A 21,436-nucleotide genomic window follows, 5' to 3' on the forward strand; every position below is an offset into this window, starting at 1 on the left:
CCGCCCGACCTCCTGCCAGGCGTCGGAGACACGGAAAGAGAGGTGGCTGCGCGCTGCGGACGCGGAGAGTCCGGTGTATGAGGAGCCGTCCGCGGGGTGGCGCGAGCGAGCGGGGCCTGAGGACGGCCCGGGGCCCTGTGGCGGGCAAGGGGCCAGAGTCGCCCGGAGGTTTGCCTTGCAGGCCGACCACGGTGTCAAAGCTTTGTAATGCAGAATTACACACCTGAAATCTGTAATTTTACTAACATTGTCACCCCAATAAATTTAAAAAAAAAAATTAAGAAAAAGAAAAGCATTTATCCTGAAGAAAAAAAAGGTCCGTGCCGTGTTTAACTTAGCGTCTGCCGTGGCAGACCTAGCTCTGCTAGGGTCACGGGAGGCTGTCACAGTGGCAGTGGTCACACGACATCCCCTCCTTTTGTCACAAGGAAGCATCCTTCCCAGAAGCCCAGCAGTTGCTCTAAGATGTCCACGGCCAGAACTGCTTCATTCACCTTGCCCAGTCCCCAGAAGGGAAAGGGGACCAGCGTGGGCTCAGGCCAGTCCGAGAGTCCCTCTGCAGCTGGGGCTCCTCCAGGCTGCAGCTCCAAGGGTGCAGAGTGGTAGTCGGGAGGGGAAGTTGGAGGTCAAGTGAGGGCAGGTGAGCCTGCCACAAACTGGACACTTAGAGCACCAGCTGGAACCTACTGGGGGGTGGCGGGTTGGGGGTTGGTCACACGGGAGCTCTGCAGGAGAAGCGGACACTGTTACTTACAGAAGGGTCCAGGGCTTGGAGAAGCTACAAGCTGCACGCATGCCTCCCACCAGGCAGGTAAGATAGCAGGTAAAGGGCGGTATGAGCTGCAACCTCATCTGGGCCCATGCCCTGACCTTCCAAGTGTAAAAACTTGGCTGCTAGTCATTTCTGCCCACCCCCAGTTCACACAAAATGCCTCTTGTGGCCCAATTAGGAAACCTGCGGGCAAGAGAATTTTGGAAAAGTGGGTTAGCCTAGCCAAGCTGACACACCACAAAGCCATCACAATTCCTGAAAATAGGTGAGGGGTACTGTTAGAAGTGAGGAAAGGGAGTGACTGGTTATTGAACAGGCAACCAAGAGTATCAGCTATAAAGACACTGAAGAGTTTTACACAGATTTTAAAATAAGATCCACCTTGCTGTAAAAAGATGACTCTGATTTTCTGCAATGGTAATGGCAGGCCAGGTCATTCAGACCAACTCTTCTACAAACAAGAGAACGGAGAATAATGGGGCCAATGTCAAAGGTGAATTCCAGAAAGGTGAGCGTGGCGATTGGGGTCACTTTTCCCCAATGAGCATCTTTCTATCTAGAAGCATTGGAAGGCCCAGCTCGCGAGCAAAACTTCCAGCAGACCAATGAGCAAAGGGATAAATTGTTATTCTGAGACCACCATGGAGGGGGAAGGGCTGGTAAATCCCCAGCTTTAAGTTAAGGCTCCGAAATGCTCTAAGAGTGAATTTGAGAAAGACCAAACCTCGTGGGGACTGAGGCTCAGCTTCAGGTCACATCAAACCCCAGTTGCGTTAAGGTGATCTCGGGTGCTGTGTCCTTGGCTCGCTGCCAGAAGCAGATGTCAGTCTTTTCTAGGAGAGGAAGAAAATACCATCTGAGATCTCAAGTCATCCCCATGGTATTAAAATGTATAATGTGTGTCACACACAGGGCAACATGAACCCATGATTAAATCCAAGAGACACAGCAGCAAATAGAAACTGACCTGTGGGACGTCCAGATAATGAAGCTAGTAAGCATACACTTTAAAATAATTGGGCTCATTGTGTTCAAGGAAGTAAAAGCAAAGAATGATACCAGAAACTACAACAAAGAATCAAGTTGGAATTCAGGACCTGAGAAATACAATAACAAATGAAAACTCAGTGGATTGGTTCACTAGCAAATTACTTAGAGCTGAAGAAAGCATCGGTGAAATGGAAAGTAGATCAAAAGGAAATATCCACAAATAAACAAAAAGAGTAAAGTTTAGAAAGTTCAGAGAAGAGTGCCGTCAGCACAGAGACTCAGTGGACGGCTCTACCACGTGGAGCTGGGTGGTCTGGTCAGTTGGGCACTGTCAGCACTGCTGTCTCTGCAGAGGTGTTGGGCGTGAGATTTAGAAGGCAGAAAAGATGGAGTTTCTGGAGATACAAGTACAGGGGCAGATGAGAGGTTGAAAGCAGCTTTCGGGTGACCTACTGTGGTGGGACGGGCTGTAGACATTCCTGCTTGAAAGGGGAGACACCACGAGGCACAAAAGGGTGATTCTTCCAAGTCCATGAATGTATGAAGTCTTTATTTTGACCTCACTCTTCAGTGATGGTTTAGCTGGTATAGAACTCCTTGTTGGCAATTTTTTTCTGTACAAATTTTTAAAGACATTACACTCTGGAAGCTAATGTTGCTGATGAGAAGTTTTCCGTACAGCTAATTGCTGTTTCTGTGAAGAAAGTCTGTCTTTCCTTTCTGTGTCCTTGTTCTGAAATTTCACTGCAGTAATTCCAAGTGTGGATTTTCAATTACACTGCTTGGTGCTTGATACATACTTTCTACCTGAGATCTTACGCCTTCCATTCTGGACCCTTCCTGTCATTCTGTCACTTAGTGTCTCTGCAACCCCGAGCTTGATTCTCTAATTCTGGACCTCCTATAAGAGAGTAGATTGAAATCACTCAGGCTATTCTCCAAGTCTCAAAACCACTCTTCCTGATTTTTACCTGTGTTCTGGGTGAACTATCTTCCAGTTCACTAAATCTGTCTCCACGGGTGTAAGAGTTTGTCTTGTCTATTGAATTCTTTTAAATGACTTCGTTTTTACTTTCTAATTTTCTTTTCTATATCCACTTGTTCATATTTCATTTTTCCCAGTTTTTGTATTATAATCACTTTTAAATTTTTGTGTATGTTTTCTCCTTATCCACTATGAGAATCCTAAAGTCTGCTCTATTATTTTAATTTTCAGACTACTCTGTTGTTTTCATTTCATCTGGGCTGAATTCATCTGCTGATTCTTATATTTTACCTTTTTTACATGTTTTGGAACTTAAGCTTGCCAACTTATCCTAAGTGAGGGTTTGTGTCCCGTTTTCTCTCTGTCTCACCCTTCCATGGGTGCTGGTGTCGCAGGTGCCTCTGTCCAGCCTTGGGGCTCTGAGGCAGCGATGTGTGTTCCGCCCAGGAGTCCTGCTGACCACACCACTGAGCACTGCGGACCTCATCACAGACCAGCAAGTGCCAGCTTCAGGTCTGCCCAGTTGGTGATCAGGTAATCACTGCACAAGCTGATTTCTTTCTCAGTCTCCTCTCCTAGAGGTGGGAGGCTGTTTCTAGCCCTGAGTTTGGGTGATATTCTTGGCTGTCATTCTCCACCCCCCTGGGGTGGTTTTGGACCCTTTGCTGTTCAGGACTGGCGTGCCCAGCACGTTTGCCTGTTTCTGGACCCAGAGCCCCTTGGGCCCAAAGTCACAGTCCTGCAGACTGATATTTGTTTCACTTTTGATCTATGGAAGTGTTTGGGTTTTTTTTTAATTTTCTTTTAAAAATGATCTCTTGCAGCCATGGGTGGAGGGAGTGTGGAAGGCTGCTAAGGATGAGCTTACAATGCCTTCTGCCCAGAGGAAGTAAATGTTTTGCAAGTAAAGGACAATGGAAGAGTTTTGCTCCGTTTCAGTTTTCTGTTTAATACCTTGGTGTGAAAATGCTATTAGGTTGGTGCAAAAGTCACTGCGGTTTAAAAGGTTAAAAACAATTGCAAAAACTGCAATTACTTGTGCACCGATCTAATACAAGGAGGGCTTGATAGCTTTCAACGACTAATATTCTTCTACATCAAGAGAAAAGCAAAGCAACCCTTAAAAAACTTGCAACCCACTCTATAGAAAGTGGAAAGTAAGGACAATAAGCGTCTCTAGGTAAGTTGCAGAGTTCAGAAGGGCGACAGTTATTTTTCAGCAGACGCTCAAGATGCTCTGAGCAGCTCAGCAGGTTCGCTCTGCCTGCTGAGGCCGTCACCAAAAGTGCCGCCGTTGCAATGCGTCATCATTCCTCAAAAAGAACTAAGACAGCAAAGAACAGATGCACTTCTGTCCCCACGCAACGTGCTCTGAGCATGACATGGGGATGGGCTGTGTCAGGAGGACGAGGAGCCCACGTCAGACCTCAGGAGGACCACGAACGCATGCCAGCTTCTCAGCCCAGCTGAACTTGCCTCTGATTCACTCAGCTCCTGGCCCCCAGCCCCCGGCCGTGAGATTTGGGTTTAGCCCCATAGTCTGCCCCCACTGTGCCAGTTCCATGGCCTGTGGGATCCAGTCACCCTCTGCCAGGCTCCTGTACTTCAGGCTCGTGAGGGGGCGGCAGTGGATGGAGAGAGGCCTGGCTTCTGCATGGCCCCCCGCCTTCTGCCCTCTCTCTCTTACTCTGCATCGACCCATTCTCAAAATCCGGGCCTCTTCAAGGTCTTCAAAAACCCCACTCACCAGAAGCCCTTGGGTGGAGGGCAGCCTGCTCTTCAAAGGTGGCCTCCCAACATATGTCACAGCCCCTCCACCATCTCGCTGGTCTCCGGCTCTGCCCCTCTCTCCTTTCTGAGGGTAAAGCAGAATCTTCCTATGAGCACAGGCAGGGCAGCAGTGCCCTCCCCGCAAGATGACTGGGCTTTCCCTGCGTCCACTTAGACCCCAGGTGCCTGCTTCACTCATCTGTAAAATTGGTGCCACGGAAGGATGTTGTCACCTGGCTGCGAGCCTCGTGTGAGAAAGCAGGGAGACAGGCCCCCAAATGTCCAGTGCTCCTCTCGATAACGTGGGAGATAGGGAGTGTCCCCCTGCTTTCACATGGGTGACACTGAGGAGGATCAGCGAGGCCACAGTGGCTGCATCAGGAGAGGACCTGGCTGCACGCCCAGCTCGGGGCCTCCAGGGCAGCTCCACGTCTCTGGCCGCCTGCCTCCTTCCACGCACTTCTAAGGGGGGAACACAAGACCCTAAAGTAGGGCACTGATTTCCCCACCGGGGCCTTTCTGGGGCCTCCACAGCAGCAAGCTCACAAGCTGACAAGAACTGTACCTGTAACCATGACAGCGCTGGCCCCCGGCCTGGCCCGACATCCATGCAGCACGAGGCCCTCCACACTGGGTCACAGCAGGCTGGACAGTGAGTGTCACCTCGTCTCGATCCCTGGCAGGCACACTGACTCAGCCTCTGGGCTGCAGGCCCAGCACCTTTCCACCGGGGGTCCACTGCCTGGCGGGGGTGGGGCTGAGGGTGCGAGTCCATGGGAGGCACATGGCTGACCGGTCCTTACAGAGACTGATCACGGAAAAATGACCGTGACCATGGAAAAATGACAGTGCCGCCTCCTGGGGAGAGTATGGTGGCATGTGTTGTAAAACTTGCCTTAGCTTAGTAGCGTCACAAATGAATAAGTCAGCTAAGCACTTTATAAGCCTCTTGAAAGGACTGAGGAGAACTCCAGAAACCTAGAAGACGCAGAACATTGGACTGCCCCTTTCTTCTGAAGACTTCAGGAGAATTTGTGTAGAACTGCCTCAGAAGCGAGGATGAGGGACAAAGTCCCCCCAGATCTCCCCTCACATGGCCCTCGTCCTTGACCAGCCCGAGGGGTTTCTGAGGTTTGATTGTTTTACTTAGGGTCTGTGCTGAGTGCTCCTGACAAGACTGTAACCGGGGTCGATGGCTTGTGAGCTCTTCTGTGTCACAGCAGCTGGGTGGGGACAGGCTAGTCCGGCTGCCAGAGGTGACCAGCCTCAGGCTCAGAGAAGCATGAGCCGGTGATGGCCGCCTCGCCCACCTTCTCCCTGGAAAAGGTAAAATTGTGAAATATAAAGACCTGTGAGCCCAGCGTGCTCCCCAGGAACAAGATGTGGACCAATGAGTTTAAATCACGTTTGCTGTTGGGTGGGTGATGAATGACAGAATAAGACAGAATGACTCCTCACCACGTAAGGACCCACGCGATGTCACATGTGGATGTGTTTGGAGGAATATTCTGAGGGAAGCCTGGGCCCCGCCTCCGGGGAGACTGTCCTGGCCTCCTGCTCCACCACGTTTTGGACGCTCCGCGAGCCAGGTGTGGGCCGGAAGCCGATACTTCATGATACTTCCACGTGGTCTGGCACCAGAGACTCTGACCCCACGTGTCCCAGCCTGTAATCAGTGTAAACTGTGGCATGGGGAGGGCACCTGAGGATACAGGTAGAAGCCTGGCACATGGGACCGCCTGCTGCATTTGTGTTCTTGTTATTCACAGATCATACAGTTCAAATGAAACGTGACACTCTCCAGACAAATCTGATTCAGAGTAAGAGAATTTTTTAAAGGAGATTTAAAAAAACAACAAAAAACGCCAAAACAGCAAGTGTCAGATAGAGTGTCAGTTGCCTAATAGCAAGACACTTTTGAGCCTTGTTTGTTTTTTGCCGTTTGGGGTGGTTGGTTACCTAGTGTGCACCCTGGTTGGCATCGTTGAGGAAAGTCAAGCTCAGAGAGGTTAAGGACCTGCCAAGGCCACACAGCTATTGAGTGAAAGCCAGACTTTGCTCCCAGCTGCCCATCCCTGAGGTGCTCAAGCCTCAACGCAAGCGGGTTTTGAAACATGTAAAAGAAAAGGACTAGCAATTCAGCCACATGGTGTAAGAATGTGTGAATTCAACTACAAAACAAACAGAATTCTACCCAAATGCAGGTGGGCTCTCGTTCACAGCTCCACATTAGTCCTTAATGTGACTGCTGGACCCCTGATTTCATGTCACAACTGTAAAGGTGTCATTCATGATTCTGTGTCTGGCAGTCCCATCCAAATGTGAGTGGCTGTGACACAAGCTCTGAAACGTGTGTCCGTGAATCACCCTGCTCCTTGGAGACCACGGGTGCCCGTGACGTTTAAACCCTGCTCCCCACGTCACACTTCCCCGCCAGCCCACACACGCACCCCAGGTGCTGTCCGTACCCCTCCGTGATGCTAGCAGACAGGACATAGCAGCGTCCTGAGCGTCCTCACAGTGTCCTCACACCGCTGTGTTCTTGTGGGAAGCACGTGGGGGGCCTGCTGGTCCCGGAAGGACAAGACACCAGAGGACAGACCTAAGCCGAATCTGTGGCCGGGAGCCAAGCCTCGCGAGATCAGCCTGACCTCAGCCAATCACAGGCATGTGAGCTTCACACAAGTGCTTGGTGGGGAAACCACTAGCCTTGGGATGGCCGGTCATGTAGCACCATCATGGTAACAGCCAGAGTCACGTTACCCCTCTACACTGCTGTCTGGAATGATGACCAAGGCCAGCTCCCTCCCGGGGGTCCCCAGACAAGCAAGCATGTACTTTGGTCCTACCAACGGAGCCACTCAGCCACCCTCCCACCTGCAAGTTCTTAAAAAATGCCTTTTATGGTACAATGAATTTTATAGTGTGTAAACTATACCTTGATAAAGGTGGAAAGTGACAAACTGAAACAAAAAGACCCTTGAGGACAGCCCATTGCAAAGAGACAGGTCAGTGACTTTAAGTAAATTTGCAGAGTTGTGCAGCCGGCACCACACCCCAGCTCTACAGCGGCTCCATCTGCTCCGTCACTCCAAGTTCCCACGTCTGTGTGGTCAGCCCTGTGGCCACCTCCAGCCCCAGGCAAGGGCTGAAATGCTTTGTCGCTATACATTTTCCCCTGAACATTTCATATAAGTGGTCTTACATCTGGCTTTTTTCACTTTGTATTAGTTTTGAGGTCCCGCCGTGTCATCACATCCTTTTATTGCTGAGCCCTATTCCAGTGTCGGACGCTCTCTGTGTTTATCCCTCAGAAGCTGGAAAGCGGCTGGGACCAGATGCTCCTTCTGAGCCTCCAGAAGGAACCAACCCTGCTGACACCTTGAATTCTGGTCTCCAGGCTGTAAGAGAATGGACTCCTGTTGACTTTGGACACCAGTTTGTGTTCTCTGTGACAGCAGCCCTGGGAACTGACACATTAGGAGAGTGATGGACTTAAGCTGTCTGAGTGGCTGTCCTGTCCCACGACCGCAGGGCTGGAGGGTTCCTGCCGCAGCCTGGCAGCTGCTCACTCTCTAGTCATCAGAAGAAGCCAGGCGGCCCCGAGAATCCAGACTGTCACCAAGCAGCCAAGTATCCCAGCAGTGACTTTAGGTCCTGGCCTCGTACATGCACTTCGTCCCCTGTCCCACCGCAGCCTGGCACTTCCTGTGGGAAGGCGCTAGCCGGGGGTCCTCCAGCAGGTGAGCCACCGCAATCCCAGTCCGCCTCGAGCTTGCTTTCTGCTTCCTGGGCCCTGTTCTGGGAGCTGCCCCAGCAGGAAACAGCACATTCAGATCAGGCATTCTGAAGGGAGTTTCATGCAGGACTATGTACAAAGGTGTGGGCAGTGTTCATTTCTGAGCGAAAACAAGACAAGGTACACATGGAAACCGGGACCCCGTGGTGTGCCACTTAGGGGACAATTGCTGACTCAGTGTCAAAGCCGTCCTCCCCAGGATGCACGGCTTTTGGACAAATTATGGGACACTCGTGCTTGGGTGTCAGGGACTGAGCTGCAAATCCAAGTGGCCCCAGCCCCTCTGCACATCCCCCGTCTCAGGGCATCTACTGTCCCCCTGTGGCCACGTTTTCTGTCGTACACTAGCTCTTTTCCACCTTGGGGCTAGTGTCCTGGCAGTCCCTGGACCCTGGGCTTCAGAGGGCTGCTTGTTTATGCTCAGGTCTCAGCGACGCGGTCCCCTGCTCAGACCCCTCCCGACCACCCCAGCTAGAGCAGTCCCCTGGTCACACGCTGCCCACGGGCCTGTCTGTGTGTGCCTGAACACTGGATGTTGCAGACCCACTTATCTGGTTACTGGGCGTGATGGTCTCCCGTTCCTGGAACAGGATGGGGGACGTTCCTGACTGGCATGGACACCCAAGGTCACTCTGTTGGCCTTGCTGCCCCCTTCGCCTTCACAGTTGGCCCCTGGTCCAGCCTTAGTCCCTTCCAGCCCTCGAGGACTTCACAGTCACCCTCAGGGTGCAGAGCCCTGTCTGCTCTCAGCTGAGGCAGCTCCTGCGTGTTCTGTGTCCCGTCCACACCACGTTCCCATCTTTGAGCCGGACCTGGCTCACGCCGTGCAATCCTCATGCATCCCCGGGCCCACGCTGGGCGGGACAGCGGCCCTGGGACACGGAGACAGTTGTGCTCTGAGCCCGTAGGACTTGAAAGAGCCCCCCATCTAAGGACCCAGGGGTGTCTGGGGACCTGCTCCGTTTCTCTGGCTGAGAGCAGGTGCTTGGCATGGCGTGCGGGGCTCTCAGATCAGTGTGCAGATGACCCCACCAACCCTGGAGGTCCCTTTATTCTGTCTTCTGTTGGGCCTGGTGACCCTGAGTCAGGAGCCCCTGGTCCTCTATTCAGGCGACTGTCCAGCCCCAACTGCCCAGGGTGGGGAGGCACCCTGGGGCCCTCCCGCTCCCTGAGCCCTGCCAGCCCAGCCTTGCCAGCCCCTTCCCTGTGGTGAGGCCCCTGCACCCTGTGGCCCTGTTACCTCCAAGCCTCCATCTCTCCCATGTGCACAGTAATTTTGCCAGCCAACCTTACTCCATTAACATGTTTTCCTACTTACATCCCTTCTCTTGTTCCCTCTCTGAGGTGCGGGGTTACACCTCTGTAGTCCCTTCTGCCCCTTTAGGGGTCTCGGAGGACAGGAGATAGAGAAGCGTGGTCAGTCTTCCCTGGAGAATCCAAGGCTGCAGTGGCTTTGGGAGGTTCTGAGGGCAAACCTGCGTCGGGCGCTCCCGCCTCCAAATATCCTGCAGGTGCTCCCTGGCGGGAGAAAATCCTGGAGCAGCTGCTCTGTGCAGGCGCCATCAGTGTACCTCCCGGAAGTGGCTGCTGTGAGACGGAGCCAAGGACACAGGGCTAAGCCCAATGTGGGGGCTGGAAACTCATCTCCGGTGGGATGCACAGCTGGTCTGCGGGAGACGGTGGGTGGCCTGACCTAGGTTACACCAAGTGACGTAACCCCCTTGTCAATGGCTTCACACACTTGTGGGTCCTCCTTGTTCTCACGAGTGGGCAGGTAGTCTGTAGGAGGTGCGTGGCTAGTCGGACACTGGCCCCTAAGGTGTGGCCCAGAAATGACACCGGTCACCTCTGCTCACATTTCACTGGCCAAGCAGGTGGAGGAGCCACACTGAATTTCAAAGGTGCCGTGGGGACAGATGTACCCCCACACCATTGCAGGAGGAGGCTGAGTACCACAAGGCGAGAGAGCAAGCCAGATGAGGGGCCGCTAGAGCAGGACAGCCCAGGGAGCCTGAAGGACGTGGCGGCAGGCCCCGGGCAGGAGAGACCCACAGGCATGACCACGCATGGCCTACAAACCACCTGGGGCGGCAGAAGGTCCTTCCAGGACTCGGTGTGGGAGGAAGGAATTGCTGGCTCCTTGGCCTGGCCACCAGGCAGAACTTAAGGAGGCAAAGGCTTCCAAAAGTCAAAGTCAAACAACCCATACAAAAAACGATTCTCTAGTGACAGTATTAGGGCAGGGCACTAGACAATACTGAACTGGCCGAGGTCCTCTGGGGTGTCCGCTGTGCCCAGCGCTTAACTCGCGGGTTGCACATGACTGTGTGCGCAGAGGCAGAGCCCAGGGGTCAGTGCCCTGTCCCCTGTCAGACCTGGGCAGGGCCAGGGGACCCTGGGTGACTCAGGTACACGGTTCCCAGGCAGGCCTGCGGCGCGGACCTGCACCAGGGGCTCCTACTCAGAACCGGTGCCCTGGCGGCCGCGTTGGGAGGAGGACCAGGGACCCAGCAAATGGGACCTGGAGAGTGCGGGTGCACGTGCTCCCTGGAAACTGAGCGAGAGGGCCCCCCAGTGTGCGTTTGCAGCCAGGCTCTGTGACAGCCGCATGAGAAGGGATTCGCGCACCATCCCCGCCTCCGCCCCTCCCCCATCCTGCAGCCCTTGCCTTCCCCAGCGCAGCCTCGCTTGCTGCCTGCAGCCCCAGGGTGGGGTTCGCACCGGGCCGGGCACCTCCGGGCCTCGAGTCCTGAGCACGACCGAGCTTCGGCCCCAGCTCAGCCGCCGCATCCTGGCCCCGTGTGGCCTCGCGAAGCTCAGAGCCGCAGGCTGAGGTTTGACGTTCCCCAGATCCGGCAGCGGCAGTCCGAGGGCCCGCTTTGTTCACGAAGGCATCGCGGGTGGGGAGGCACAAGGAGACCCCATAGTCTCCACCGCCTTGCTGGATGGAGCTGTCTCTGTCCCCGAAACTCCATCCTTTGGGGGCCTCCAAGATACCCAGACGGGACCATGGCCTTTCCTCCCTAGGTGTCATCCCCGCCGCCCAGCCCAGTCGGTGTAGCTGCCCTAGCCCCTCTGGAAGTGATCGGCGGTGCACCGCACGGTGCGCCGCAACCCACGCCAGTCCCGCCCTGTCTCCGCCCCCGGCGCCGGGCTTCACCCCAACTCCTTCCCGCCGGCCCCGCCCCGGGCCCGCCCCCGCGCGCTCTCAGTCGGCGGAGCCCACACGGCCTCCAGGACCTGCGAGCGCGGAGGCTGGGGCGCACAGCGGGCGCTGCCAGCCGCTCCCACTCCCGCTCCCGGCCCGGCGGGAGGGCCATGCCCCGGGTTCCGGCCGCCGCGCGCACTCAGGCCCAGCAATGAGGAGCGGCGCCGAACGCAGGGGCAGCAGCGCCTCGGCGCCCCCCGGCTCGCCGCCCTCCGTTCGCGCGCGCCCTGCGGGTCCCGACGCGCCCCTGGCCCTGCAGCCGCCCGCCGCCGGCCAGCCCCGAGCCCGCGACTCTGGCGATGCCCGCGCGCAGCCGCGTCCGCTGTTTGCGTGGAGCAAGTGGAAGAAGAGGATGGGCTCATCCGTGTCAGCAGCCACCGCGCGGAGGCCGGTTTTTGACGACAAGGAGGACGGTGAGTTCGGCCCTGCGGAGGGGACTCGGGGCCGCTCTCGGGAGCAGCATGGGGAGCCCGTGCGCTGTCGCAAAGCGGTACGGGGGCCGCTGGCAGTAGGATTTCCTCGTGTCCGGACACCGCACCCAGCCAGGTGGGAAGGCGTCCTGGGGCGGCTCGGTTTCCAAGGAAACGCGCAGACTGTGCCTGCGGTGCCCATGCGTGTCCAGGGCGCCCGCCTGTACCTTCTGTGTCCAGTGATGGCGTGTCGGTGGTCGCGCAGCTCCGGGCTTAGGCGCAACACCAAAGGCTGTATGTTTTCATTTTCTGTTCAGGGGCAGTGTGCGGCTTGGTTTATTAGCCTGCACCTGTGCTGTGCCAACTTTGCGAAGGAAGACGCCACGCCCCACAGGTGGCACAGGGCGGCCCTCTCTCTCAGTCTCCAGGGTGACGGCCACGTGGCCACCGCGTGCCCAAGCTTTGCACTCATGCGGTGGAGATGGTCTTGCCTTTGTGCAAACACCTGCCCTTGGGAAACTAGTTTGCCCTCAGTTCCTCCTGCAGGTAAAGCTGCCCACCCAGAGGACAGGTGTGGCCACACAGAGGTGGGTGCTGGTGGAAAGCAGGTGACAGGCACCAGTCTTGTTCAGACGTAGGATCTTGGCCCTAGCACCAGAGGGGAGGTGGCAGCGCGCTGCCTTGGGGCACTGTGACATTCACATGCAAACACAGCCCTTTCCTACAGATGCCGTGAAGATCATTCACACGGTACAGTGATGACACATTTGATGTTTTTTGACATTTTCTTAAAATAGTGAAACTATGCATTTTTTTATTTGTAGGCAGCCTGCAAAGGTATGATGGATCTTGTATAATTTTAGAGCACAGCTCAGCTTGAGAGCCCAAGCTCTTTGTTTCTGATAAATAATTTAAGCATTATAGGAAATTACAAGTCTTGCCTCAGGCCAGTGTTGGGGAGTGTACAGGCCCTGCGCCGCGATTGTCAGACAGTGATGGGCAGGGAACCTGCCGTCTGCTCCCAGGGGCCGCCTGGCCACCCTCCCATTCAGGACCAGCCACACAGGCCAGTCTGGCCTGGGACAGCCTGCCATTGTTCTGAACTTCAGGACAGCAGAACTCACTGCTGCACGTGTTTCATAGGTTATATGTTTTTGTTTTTAACATAAATATTCGGAGAAAGTCCAGAGTGAATCAGGAATCAGGAAGCAGAGTTACATCTAGCTTCTGACGGCAGGATGAGGAAACATCTGATTTCAGCATTTGCTGGTGTCGGCTGAGAGCTGGTCACTCTTCCGTGCCTTAGCATTATACTTTCCAAGGCAGAGAATGCAGAAATAGAGAAATCGAGGTAGAAATAGAGCACGGACGCAGCCGTCAGCTTTTTCAGGTAGAATGTTCCTGCTTGCTCACAGTATGTTATATCTCAGGATTCAAGGATCATTAAAAGGCAAAAAGAGTACAGAATCTCTCTGTGATGCTCGCAATCTGATTTGAGAATTATTTAGCACCCCCCCACCCACACTTGCCTGTACAAGGGTGGCAGAGGCACCAGCCTTTCTTGGCTTGTGAGAGGCCGGTAACTGACTTTGGCTACTTTAGGACGTATGGCTATCCATCACCTGCTTATCACTGGGCATGGAGGCCACGTCCCCAAGCAGAACACATGATTTGGACTTTCCTGAGCTTTGGTGAGATCAGGAGGCCAAGCCTGTCCCTGGGCACGCAGGGGGGACATTACTCACGGGGACGTTGTCTGTGTTCCACTTTGATTCCATGTTTGCGCGTCCTTCAGGGCACATACGGCTCAGAGTCAGAGCACGTGTCTGCAGAGAGGATGCTGTGTGCAATTGGCATGAAGGCCATGGCTTTATTTAGATGGAAAGAATGGGGTTTGGAAAGGGGGGGGAGTCTTGCGGGAGGGGAGCCACGTCCCCTGATCCCCACCCCTTCTCCAGGCTGGGGTGTGAAGTCACCCCGTCCAGCCCTCCAGACAGTGTCCCATGACTTTCCTGCCCCACTGCAGACAGGCTCAAAGGGGTGACAGTGCTGTGCTGGTGACTCGCCTTGACTGGGGCTGCACGGTTGCTATGGCAATGTGAGACTTTCTGATGAATTTTTTTAGATTAAAACAGCCAATTAATGTATCAAATTTGGTGTGCAGAGAAAAGGAAAAAAGAAAATAAGAGGGCAATTTAACAAAGTGCCAGGTAATTTCAACTGCAAACCATAGTTGTCACAGAGAAGATGTTAAATGCCGCTGTCTCTGTCCGTCCCTTGGAGTCTAGAGGCGTTGTCACTGTCTGGCCAGGGTTGGGGTGTGTGCAGAACTCCCTGCGCCCCTTCCTCACACCAGAACCAAGGGCCAGCTTTCCCTCTTGCCCTCACCCCCACCCTCCTGTCTTTCTAACCCTGTCTGACTTGGGGGGGGGGCAGTTCATTTGAGGGACTGAACTTGCTAGGGGACCTGCATTCCTGCTGCAGCTCTGCCCCAGAGCTGTGGGGTGCTGCGCCAGCCCCTTCATGCCCCTCCATCTTGGCGTCCCCATGGGAAAGGAGGGGGCTACCTGGTGCTGAGGGGGCTTCCAGCGCCTTCCTGCTGAGCAGCTGGGGAAGCTGGCGGGGTTCCCTCCTTCCTCAGCAGCCATGGCTTCTGTCACACCTACCGAGGCATTAGCTTGGGGAGGAACTGCTCACTGAGAACGTGTGCCCCGAGGAGACTGGGAATAGGCAGACCTTGCAGGCTGCACAGAGCCTGGTGCTGTGTTGGTCGGAGGGCAGGCGGCACCCCGGCAGGTGGCTACCAGGTTCTCAAGTCACCTTTCTTAAAACGTAAAACAGGCCTTCACTTTTTTCTAATTATAGAAGCATTAAAATGTGTACATTTGTAAGAATTTCATACTTTCCTGTGTTTCCTACGATTGTCCTAAATAAGAAGAGCAAGGCATCTGTAAGTGTGGCACCGAGACAGCCCCAGTGAGCGTCTCAGTGTACCTCTGCCCCAGCCTTTTTCCAGGAATGTCTTCTCACACAGCCACAGAGAAACTCTGCTTTCCTTCGATGCAGAAGTGGTATCGTGTTCCGTAGACGGTTTTGCCATAACCTGCTTTCTTGCTTAGCGGTATGTTGCAGATGTCTTATAGCTCCGAGCATCTTTTGTTGGCTAAATTTACAACAGCAGCCCTCAGTTCTGGCTGTGAGCTGGACTCAGTGGGAGCTCTTAGAAGCTACGGATGGCTGGGCGCCGCCCCCAGCAGTGTGGGGTGGGTGAGGGGGAGCTCCGGCATCGCTGCATCTTGAAGCCCCCATGATGGTTCTGATGGGCAGCCAGGGCTGAGAATCATTGCTCTGCAGCTTCTCTGGTGCAGGTGTAATGTTCTCTTGTTCCCTAATATCCTGGGGTAGGAAATTTGGGTGTTTCCATTTTATAAATCTTGCAAACAATTTAGCAGTGAATATCTCTGTGTTCATCTTTGCACACTTGGTCCTATTTCCTGAGGATAATCTCCTAGGAATGATATCACTGACTCAGAGGCGTGTCTGTGTAAAGTAGCTTGGGACATTGGTCCAGCTGCGCGTGAGCCAGGCGCTGTCCTCGGTGCTAGTTACACGGCAGTGACCAAATGGACGTGGCTGCGGCAAGCGTGGGGTAACCGGACAAAGGGGGAGGGGAGACCTACGGCACACAAGGCAATGTGAAGAACTCAGCGGGATGGCAGGAGGGGCTGCGGTGGAGAGGGGGGCCTGCTGCCAGCAGACAAGCGTGTCTGCTTCTCCAGCACACACTGAAGCCCTTTTCCTGACTCCTCGCCACTCTGGGTGTAAGTGGTGTTTTTATTTCTGACAAAATTTGAAAGGAAGAGGTTGTCTTAACACTTGGACGGCCAATGATGTTGACCCTGTTTCGCCTTCTGCGTGTGGGGTGTTTGTGACTGGCTGGCACTCGCCCCTGACTGCACTCCTCCTGGAGTGTTTGCTGGGCTGTTTCTTTTCACTGTTCCAAATATATAAAGGCTAAGCCCTGAGCAGCCCCCACCATGGTTACCACTTATCTTGTCAAGTTGCTAGATTTTTATTTTATTTTATTTATTTATTTTTTTTTTGTACGGATGTGTTTAATTTTCATGTGGTCAGATTTGTCAATACTTTCGTTGCTGGCAGTTTCCGGGCGTGGTGTCACCTTCCACAAGCCCAGGCCTCGGTAATGATAATTCAATCTGTAAACCCGCACCTGCACTTTCTTCTCTTCCTGTAGTTTTACTTTTTATGTTGCAAATTTCAATCAGTTCGGACAAACATTTGACACAGGATGAGACAGCTTTTCCCCTGTGAGCCCTGCACTTTCCTAGGCTGAGTGTGTTGGGACTGTTTCTAAGTTTGAAATGTATTCCTACTGTGTTTGTGCTTGTTTTTCTTGCACTGTGAATGGGGTCCTTTTACACGGCATGTTTCACTGCTTCATGCTGTGAAGAAGTCCTGACTTTCACAGTATCCGCTCTGGATGGGGCATGTAGTGTTCGAGTTGCTTTTCTTGGGCTTTCTGGGTGGCCCGTCGTGTGCCCAGCTAAGAACGACTCATTGGCTGCTTCATGGAGCGTATGCGTCACTTGTCCCTATCGCCCTACACAGAGCCGACAGGGCTGAGGGGACCATCGGTCCCCAGGGTCCTGGGTGATGTGTGGCTGGCCCCAGTGCTGATGGGGCCGTAGTTCCAAGTGTCGTTCTAGCCCGTTTACTCAGAGTCTTTCTCCAGTGGGCCGTGGACTTGAGTTTTAATAGCTACCTTTTTCCTTCTCTCCTGACCCCGAGAAGAGGGGATTGTGAGGGGTGGGGCGGTGGCTGTCTGTGTGGCCAAGACTTGGACCCATGATGATTCATGACCCCTCCCCCACAACACAGGGACCTTAGTGGTGGCTGCAGACTCTGGGCCCTTACCAGCGGTAGGAACAGTGCAGAGGCCCTGCTGTGGGTGGGGGTGGGGGTTCAAGTTGGGTAGGAGGGCGCGTCGTCTAGCCCACCATGCACGTTCATTCCTTGGTTCCCGGTGAAGCGCGGGGTGAGCCTCGGGGCAGCCACGGAGTCTGTGGCCCACATGCTGGCAGAATGGACTTGGGACCCACTGTCATACTTCTTTATGTAACAAATGTCAGCCCTGCATGTCTATCCATCTGGCTGTGCATTTGAAAATGCTAAAAATAAGCCCATTTTCTTTTTAAATTGTAACCACCCAGCTTTCTAGTTGAGAAGATATACGAGAATGCATCGGAGGTGATTTTTGTGCCGAGCTTCTCTCGAGGACGGAGCTCCAAAGTGGCTGAGGAGGCGGAGCCAGCGGAGAGCATGAGTGGGACAGGGTCAGGCCAGCCCCAGCAGCTCCTCCACCTACAGTGGCACCAGGCCCCTGGGGACCCTGTGAGAAAGGGGTGGAGCCGGGGAGTCTGCATTTCCTACCAGCCCCCGCCCAGACACGGTGCTGCTGGAGGGAGGCCTTCCGAGTGTGCAGTGGGCGGTGTCGTCGCTGAGTGGGGGCAGAAACCCACAGGACCTGGCCCCTTGGCACCGCCCCTCACGTACGATGGGCGTCAGACGGGACATTTCCAACTAACCACCCATCCGTCCTCTGGAAACAAGCTGGCTCACACTTAGTGCAGAGTTGCGGGTTATTAGCTCGCACCCCAACATTACACTCCCACAGCAGGTGTGCAGGTTTGTCTCTTCTGGTTTTGTGTTATTTCAGTAGTGTCCCTGTCTGTCTTTTCTCAGGCATCGCCTGTTACATGTGTTACCAAAATGTAAAGAGAGTTTTGTATCCTGCGTTTTCCCCTAGCACTGCAGCCCCAACTTTTTCCTTTATTGTAAGACGATACTGGGCATCTTTCCTCCACTCCCATCCAGGCAGATTGCAGAAGAGTGTGTGGATACGGCCCCGTTCTGGTCACCTGCCCTTTTGTCCCAGAGCTGGCTGCAAGGCTCTCCTCATCCCACTGGCCTGCACTGAGACATTGCAGGTCCAGCACCCACACCCCTGGAACTTGCTGGTGTGCTCTGTGCCATTCCAAGTGGGACCCTCCTGGGGAGGCCCAACCCCAGCAGCCCTGCGGGCCTCTCCTGAGCTGGTTCTTATCTGAGGGCCTGTGCCCTGTGATTCTCGTTCCCTCATCGGCAGGAAGCTCAGAGCAGAGTTTGGCACTCACCTTAGTGAGGGGTCAGACCTACCTGGTGTGTTTCCCTTCCCAGTCAGGTTTTTTCTCCTCACTGAAAAATGTGTTGAACTGTGTGCTTCCTCATGCCTGTCTCACTCTGCTCTCTGTGTACAACTGCAGATAAAAATGAAGCTGTGCTGACTACCATCTGCACGGGCTGATATTCCAACAAAGGGGCAGGCCTTGCTTTTCCAGCCATTTTCCTGCGCTGGGTGTGTAGGTCTCCTCGAGCCCTGCTTCTTGTCCATCCGGGGGGCTCAGTGTGTCATCCCCGGGATGGCACGTCTGTGCCCAGAGCCTGTTGCTGGTGCCTCCTTCTTGCTCAGGGAGTGGGCGCATGTGGAGGACGAGCTAGGCCCCCCCTGCTCCCCAAACACCAGCCAGGTCCAGCTCATGGAGTCATTTCAATGATCAAATTTGAGACAATTCAGGAGAAGCTGTAATTAATGAAATTATTATTTTAAAAACTGGATGCTGCTTCATCAAACAATGTTTTTCTCGTTGACCTAAAATCTATTATTTTAGAAACCAAGGCACCTGACCAAGATCAGCCTGGCTGAGGGCAGAGAGCAGACCCAGGGCTTGTCCCGGCCCGGCTCCGTCCAGCCGTAGACAGACCGCTTCTCTCAGTCCTCCGTCTCCCTGGACGTGACACGGGAGCCCACAGGGGTCTCCGCATGCTGACAGCTCAGGCGCAGGCCTCTGCTGAGTGTGTGAAAACCCTGCGTGATGTTATTTAAGTTCCGAAGCCAAGGAGCTGGTGTAGGTGGGAGTCAGTGCGCCCCCAATTTATTAAAAATAGGAGCTGAGCACATTCGATTTCTCACAGTGATTCAAAAGTTGACTTTGGAAAGGTCTCCTTCTCTTCAGAATTCACATCATGACTCTTCAGACTTGTGTGCACAGGGTAGAACTTGTCACAAAAGCAAGAAAGAGGCCGCTGTACGAGTTCTCTGAGTTCCTGAGGCTGAATGCTCAGGCCTCTCAAGTACGGCTTCGTCCTCGCTTGCCCAGAAGACCGTGTGGGTGGGGAGGGGTCTGCGTGGCATTTGGTGCCTTTCTTCCAGGCCCCCTGCCTGTGTCCTCCCCGGAAGCTTCCTACATGTACTCAAAGCCACCAGGCAGCACCACCGTGCCCTGGTGGCAGAGAGCAAAGGCGTGATACCCTGCTTCTCAGCCCTGGCGGTGTGAGTGCCGTGGGACCCACTGCTAGTTACTTATTGCTGGGAATAAACTACCCACAACTTAGTGACTTCCCAACAGCCATTTGTGTTGTTGCTCGTGCTCCTGTGGGCCAGGAACGTGGAGGGCCCAGTGGGGACGGGTCTCTGCTCCACGTGACAGGACATCCTTGCTCACACATGTGGTGCCGCACTCAGCTGAAATGGCTCAGAGGCCTGGCGGTGGGGGACCCCATGGGAGTCACGTCCGGGGGGGTCTCAGTTCTCACTGTTGGTTCCGTGTTAGTTGTCTACACCTGCATAACAATGACCTAACACTGTAGTAACCAAAAACAACAAACATCCCCTCGTCCTTTCTGTGAGCTGGTCTTTCAGGAGTGGCTCCTGGGGGGTCTGGTGCAGGGTCCCTCCTGAGGTTGCAGTCTGCATGTCAGCCAGGGCAGCCGTCATCTGAAGGTCCCACTGGGGCTGGAGGGCCCGCTCACAGGCCAGCTTCCCAGCAGGGCTCGCAGCTGGAGGCCTCAGATCCTCAGTGTGGGAGCCTCTCTGACGCTGCTTGAGTGACTCACAACATGCCGCTGGCCTCCCTGTGACCCGTGGGACCCACTGAGGCCCCGTGAAGCCACAATGAGTTCTAGGGCCCAGCCCCTAAAGTCACACACTGTCACTGCCACCTTACTCTGTTCATCAGAAGCAAGTCACTGTGTCCAGCCCACAGTGAAGGGGAGGAAACGGTGCTCCGCCCGTTGATGGGAATGTCAGGTAATCAGTGGACGTATTTTCAATGACCACAGTCGTCCTCTGTAGTCTCAGGGCTGTCCCTGCCCACTGGTGAGTGGGAGAGCAGGACTTCCTGAAAGGACTCAGCGCTCCCGGGAGTAACCGGTGGACACTGCCACGCCCTCTGGAGGCTCAGGCTTGGCCTGGCACACGTCGTGTGTACCACAGGCCACTAGTTGGAGCAGGTCACAGGTCCAGCTCGGGTTTAAGGAAATGTACAAGGGGTGGGGCTGCTGTTGGCCAGCAGGGCTGGCATGTGGAGGGGAGGCAGGCAGGACCCAGAAGCCACTGGTCAGGTCACGCCATGAACCCAAAGCCTGTTACCCACCCTCTCAAACGCCCCCTTACTGAGGTGCCCTGTCCCCGTGGGGTGAGTTCCCTCATTGCAGGGAGCAGGAAACCCAACGTGTTCAGCCTACAGCTATTTTGGGGTGGTTTCGGCGAGGGGACATTGACATCTACAACCCAGGACTGTGTTCCTAGGTTAGACCCAAAAAATGTGTACATCTGTGCACAGGACACGGGTGACCACACATCACTGTATGTAATGGCTGGAAGCTGCAAGCAGACCACGTGTCTGCCCACATTACATGTTCAGTAATGTGTATGGTGCGTTCATGCTTTGCAGTCCTTTACACATGAGAAAGCACACCCCGTGGCTGCACCCCACACGGGTGAATGAATCTCACACCATGTGCCGAGTAAGCGAGACCTCGTGCTGCTGCCTCCACTGTGTGACACATTCAACAGCAGAGACACTGATCTGTGTCACCAAGGGACGGGTGCCAGGGGCTCCTAGGGCATCGGGGGTGGTGCTTCCTGATGTGGTCGCTGAGTGCCTGGGCGTGTTCACTTTATAACAATTATTTGAGCTGAATGCTTGTCATATGTGCACTTTTATTGCATATTTGTTGTACTCTAATCAAAAGTTTGCAAGACTGTTTTTAAACACCAGTGCCTGCCCCACACCCAGAAATTCGGCTTCGGTTGGTGTGGGGTGGCACAGGGCCCACACTCCGAGGCAAATGTGGCCCAGATGCAGCTCTGGGGGCCTGGGGGCCCCAGGCTGCAGACTCACCCCAGTGGCCCAGGATTGCATGTAACTGCGCATACACATGCCCTTGTTCCTGCTGCCTGTGTCCGAGTGACCTCGCCCCCTGTGCATCCCCAGTGTGTCCCCCACACCCCCCTCAACCCCAGACCCAGAATCCTGACTTCCAGGAAGTGTCCCCAGGCCCAGGGCAGGGCCCCTGCCCTGTGCCCTCCCAGCAGGCCGGCCAGGGACACCACCTTGGGGCGTGGACTATCTCAGTCCGCATGGCCCTGGGGGCCTCTCCC

The 21,436-nt window shown here is 54.6% G+C and overlaps 1 protein-coding gene across 1 annotated transcript in view; it reads left to right on the forward strand.

Moving 5' to 3' along the window:
- The first annotated feature begins 7,710 nt into the window (after window positions 1–7,710).
- Window positions 7,711–21,436, forward strand: part of STK32C (serine/threonine kinase 32C) — a 59,014-nt gene continuing 45,288 nt past the window's right edge. The window contains exon 1 of the mRNA XM_019728296.2: window positions 7,711–11,937. Coding sequence (XP_019583855.2) covers window positions 11,262–11,937 — 676 coding nt within the window. The 5' untranslated portion in view covers window positions 7,711–11,261. The remainder of the gene's footprint in view (window positions 11,938–21,436) is intronic.

The sequence above is a fragment of the Rhinolophus sinicus genome, linkage group LG07, assembly GCF_036562045.2.
Source record: "Rhinolophus sinicus isolate RSC01 linkage group LG07, ASM3656204v1, whole genome shotgun sequence".
NCBI lineage: Eukaryota > Metazoa > Chordata > Mammalia > Chiroptera > Rhinolophidae > Rhinolophus > Rhinolophus sinicus.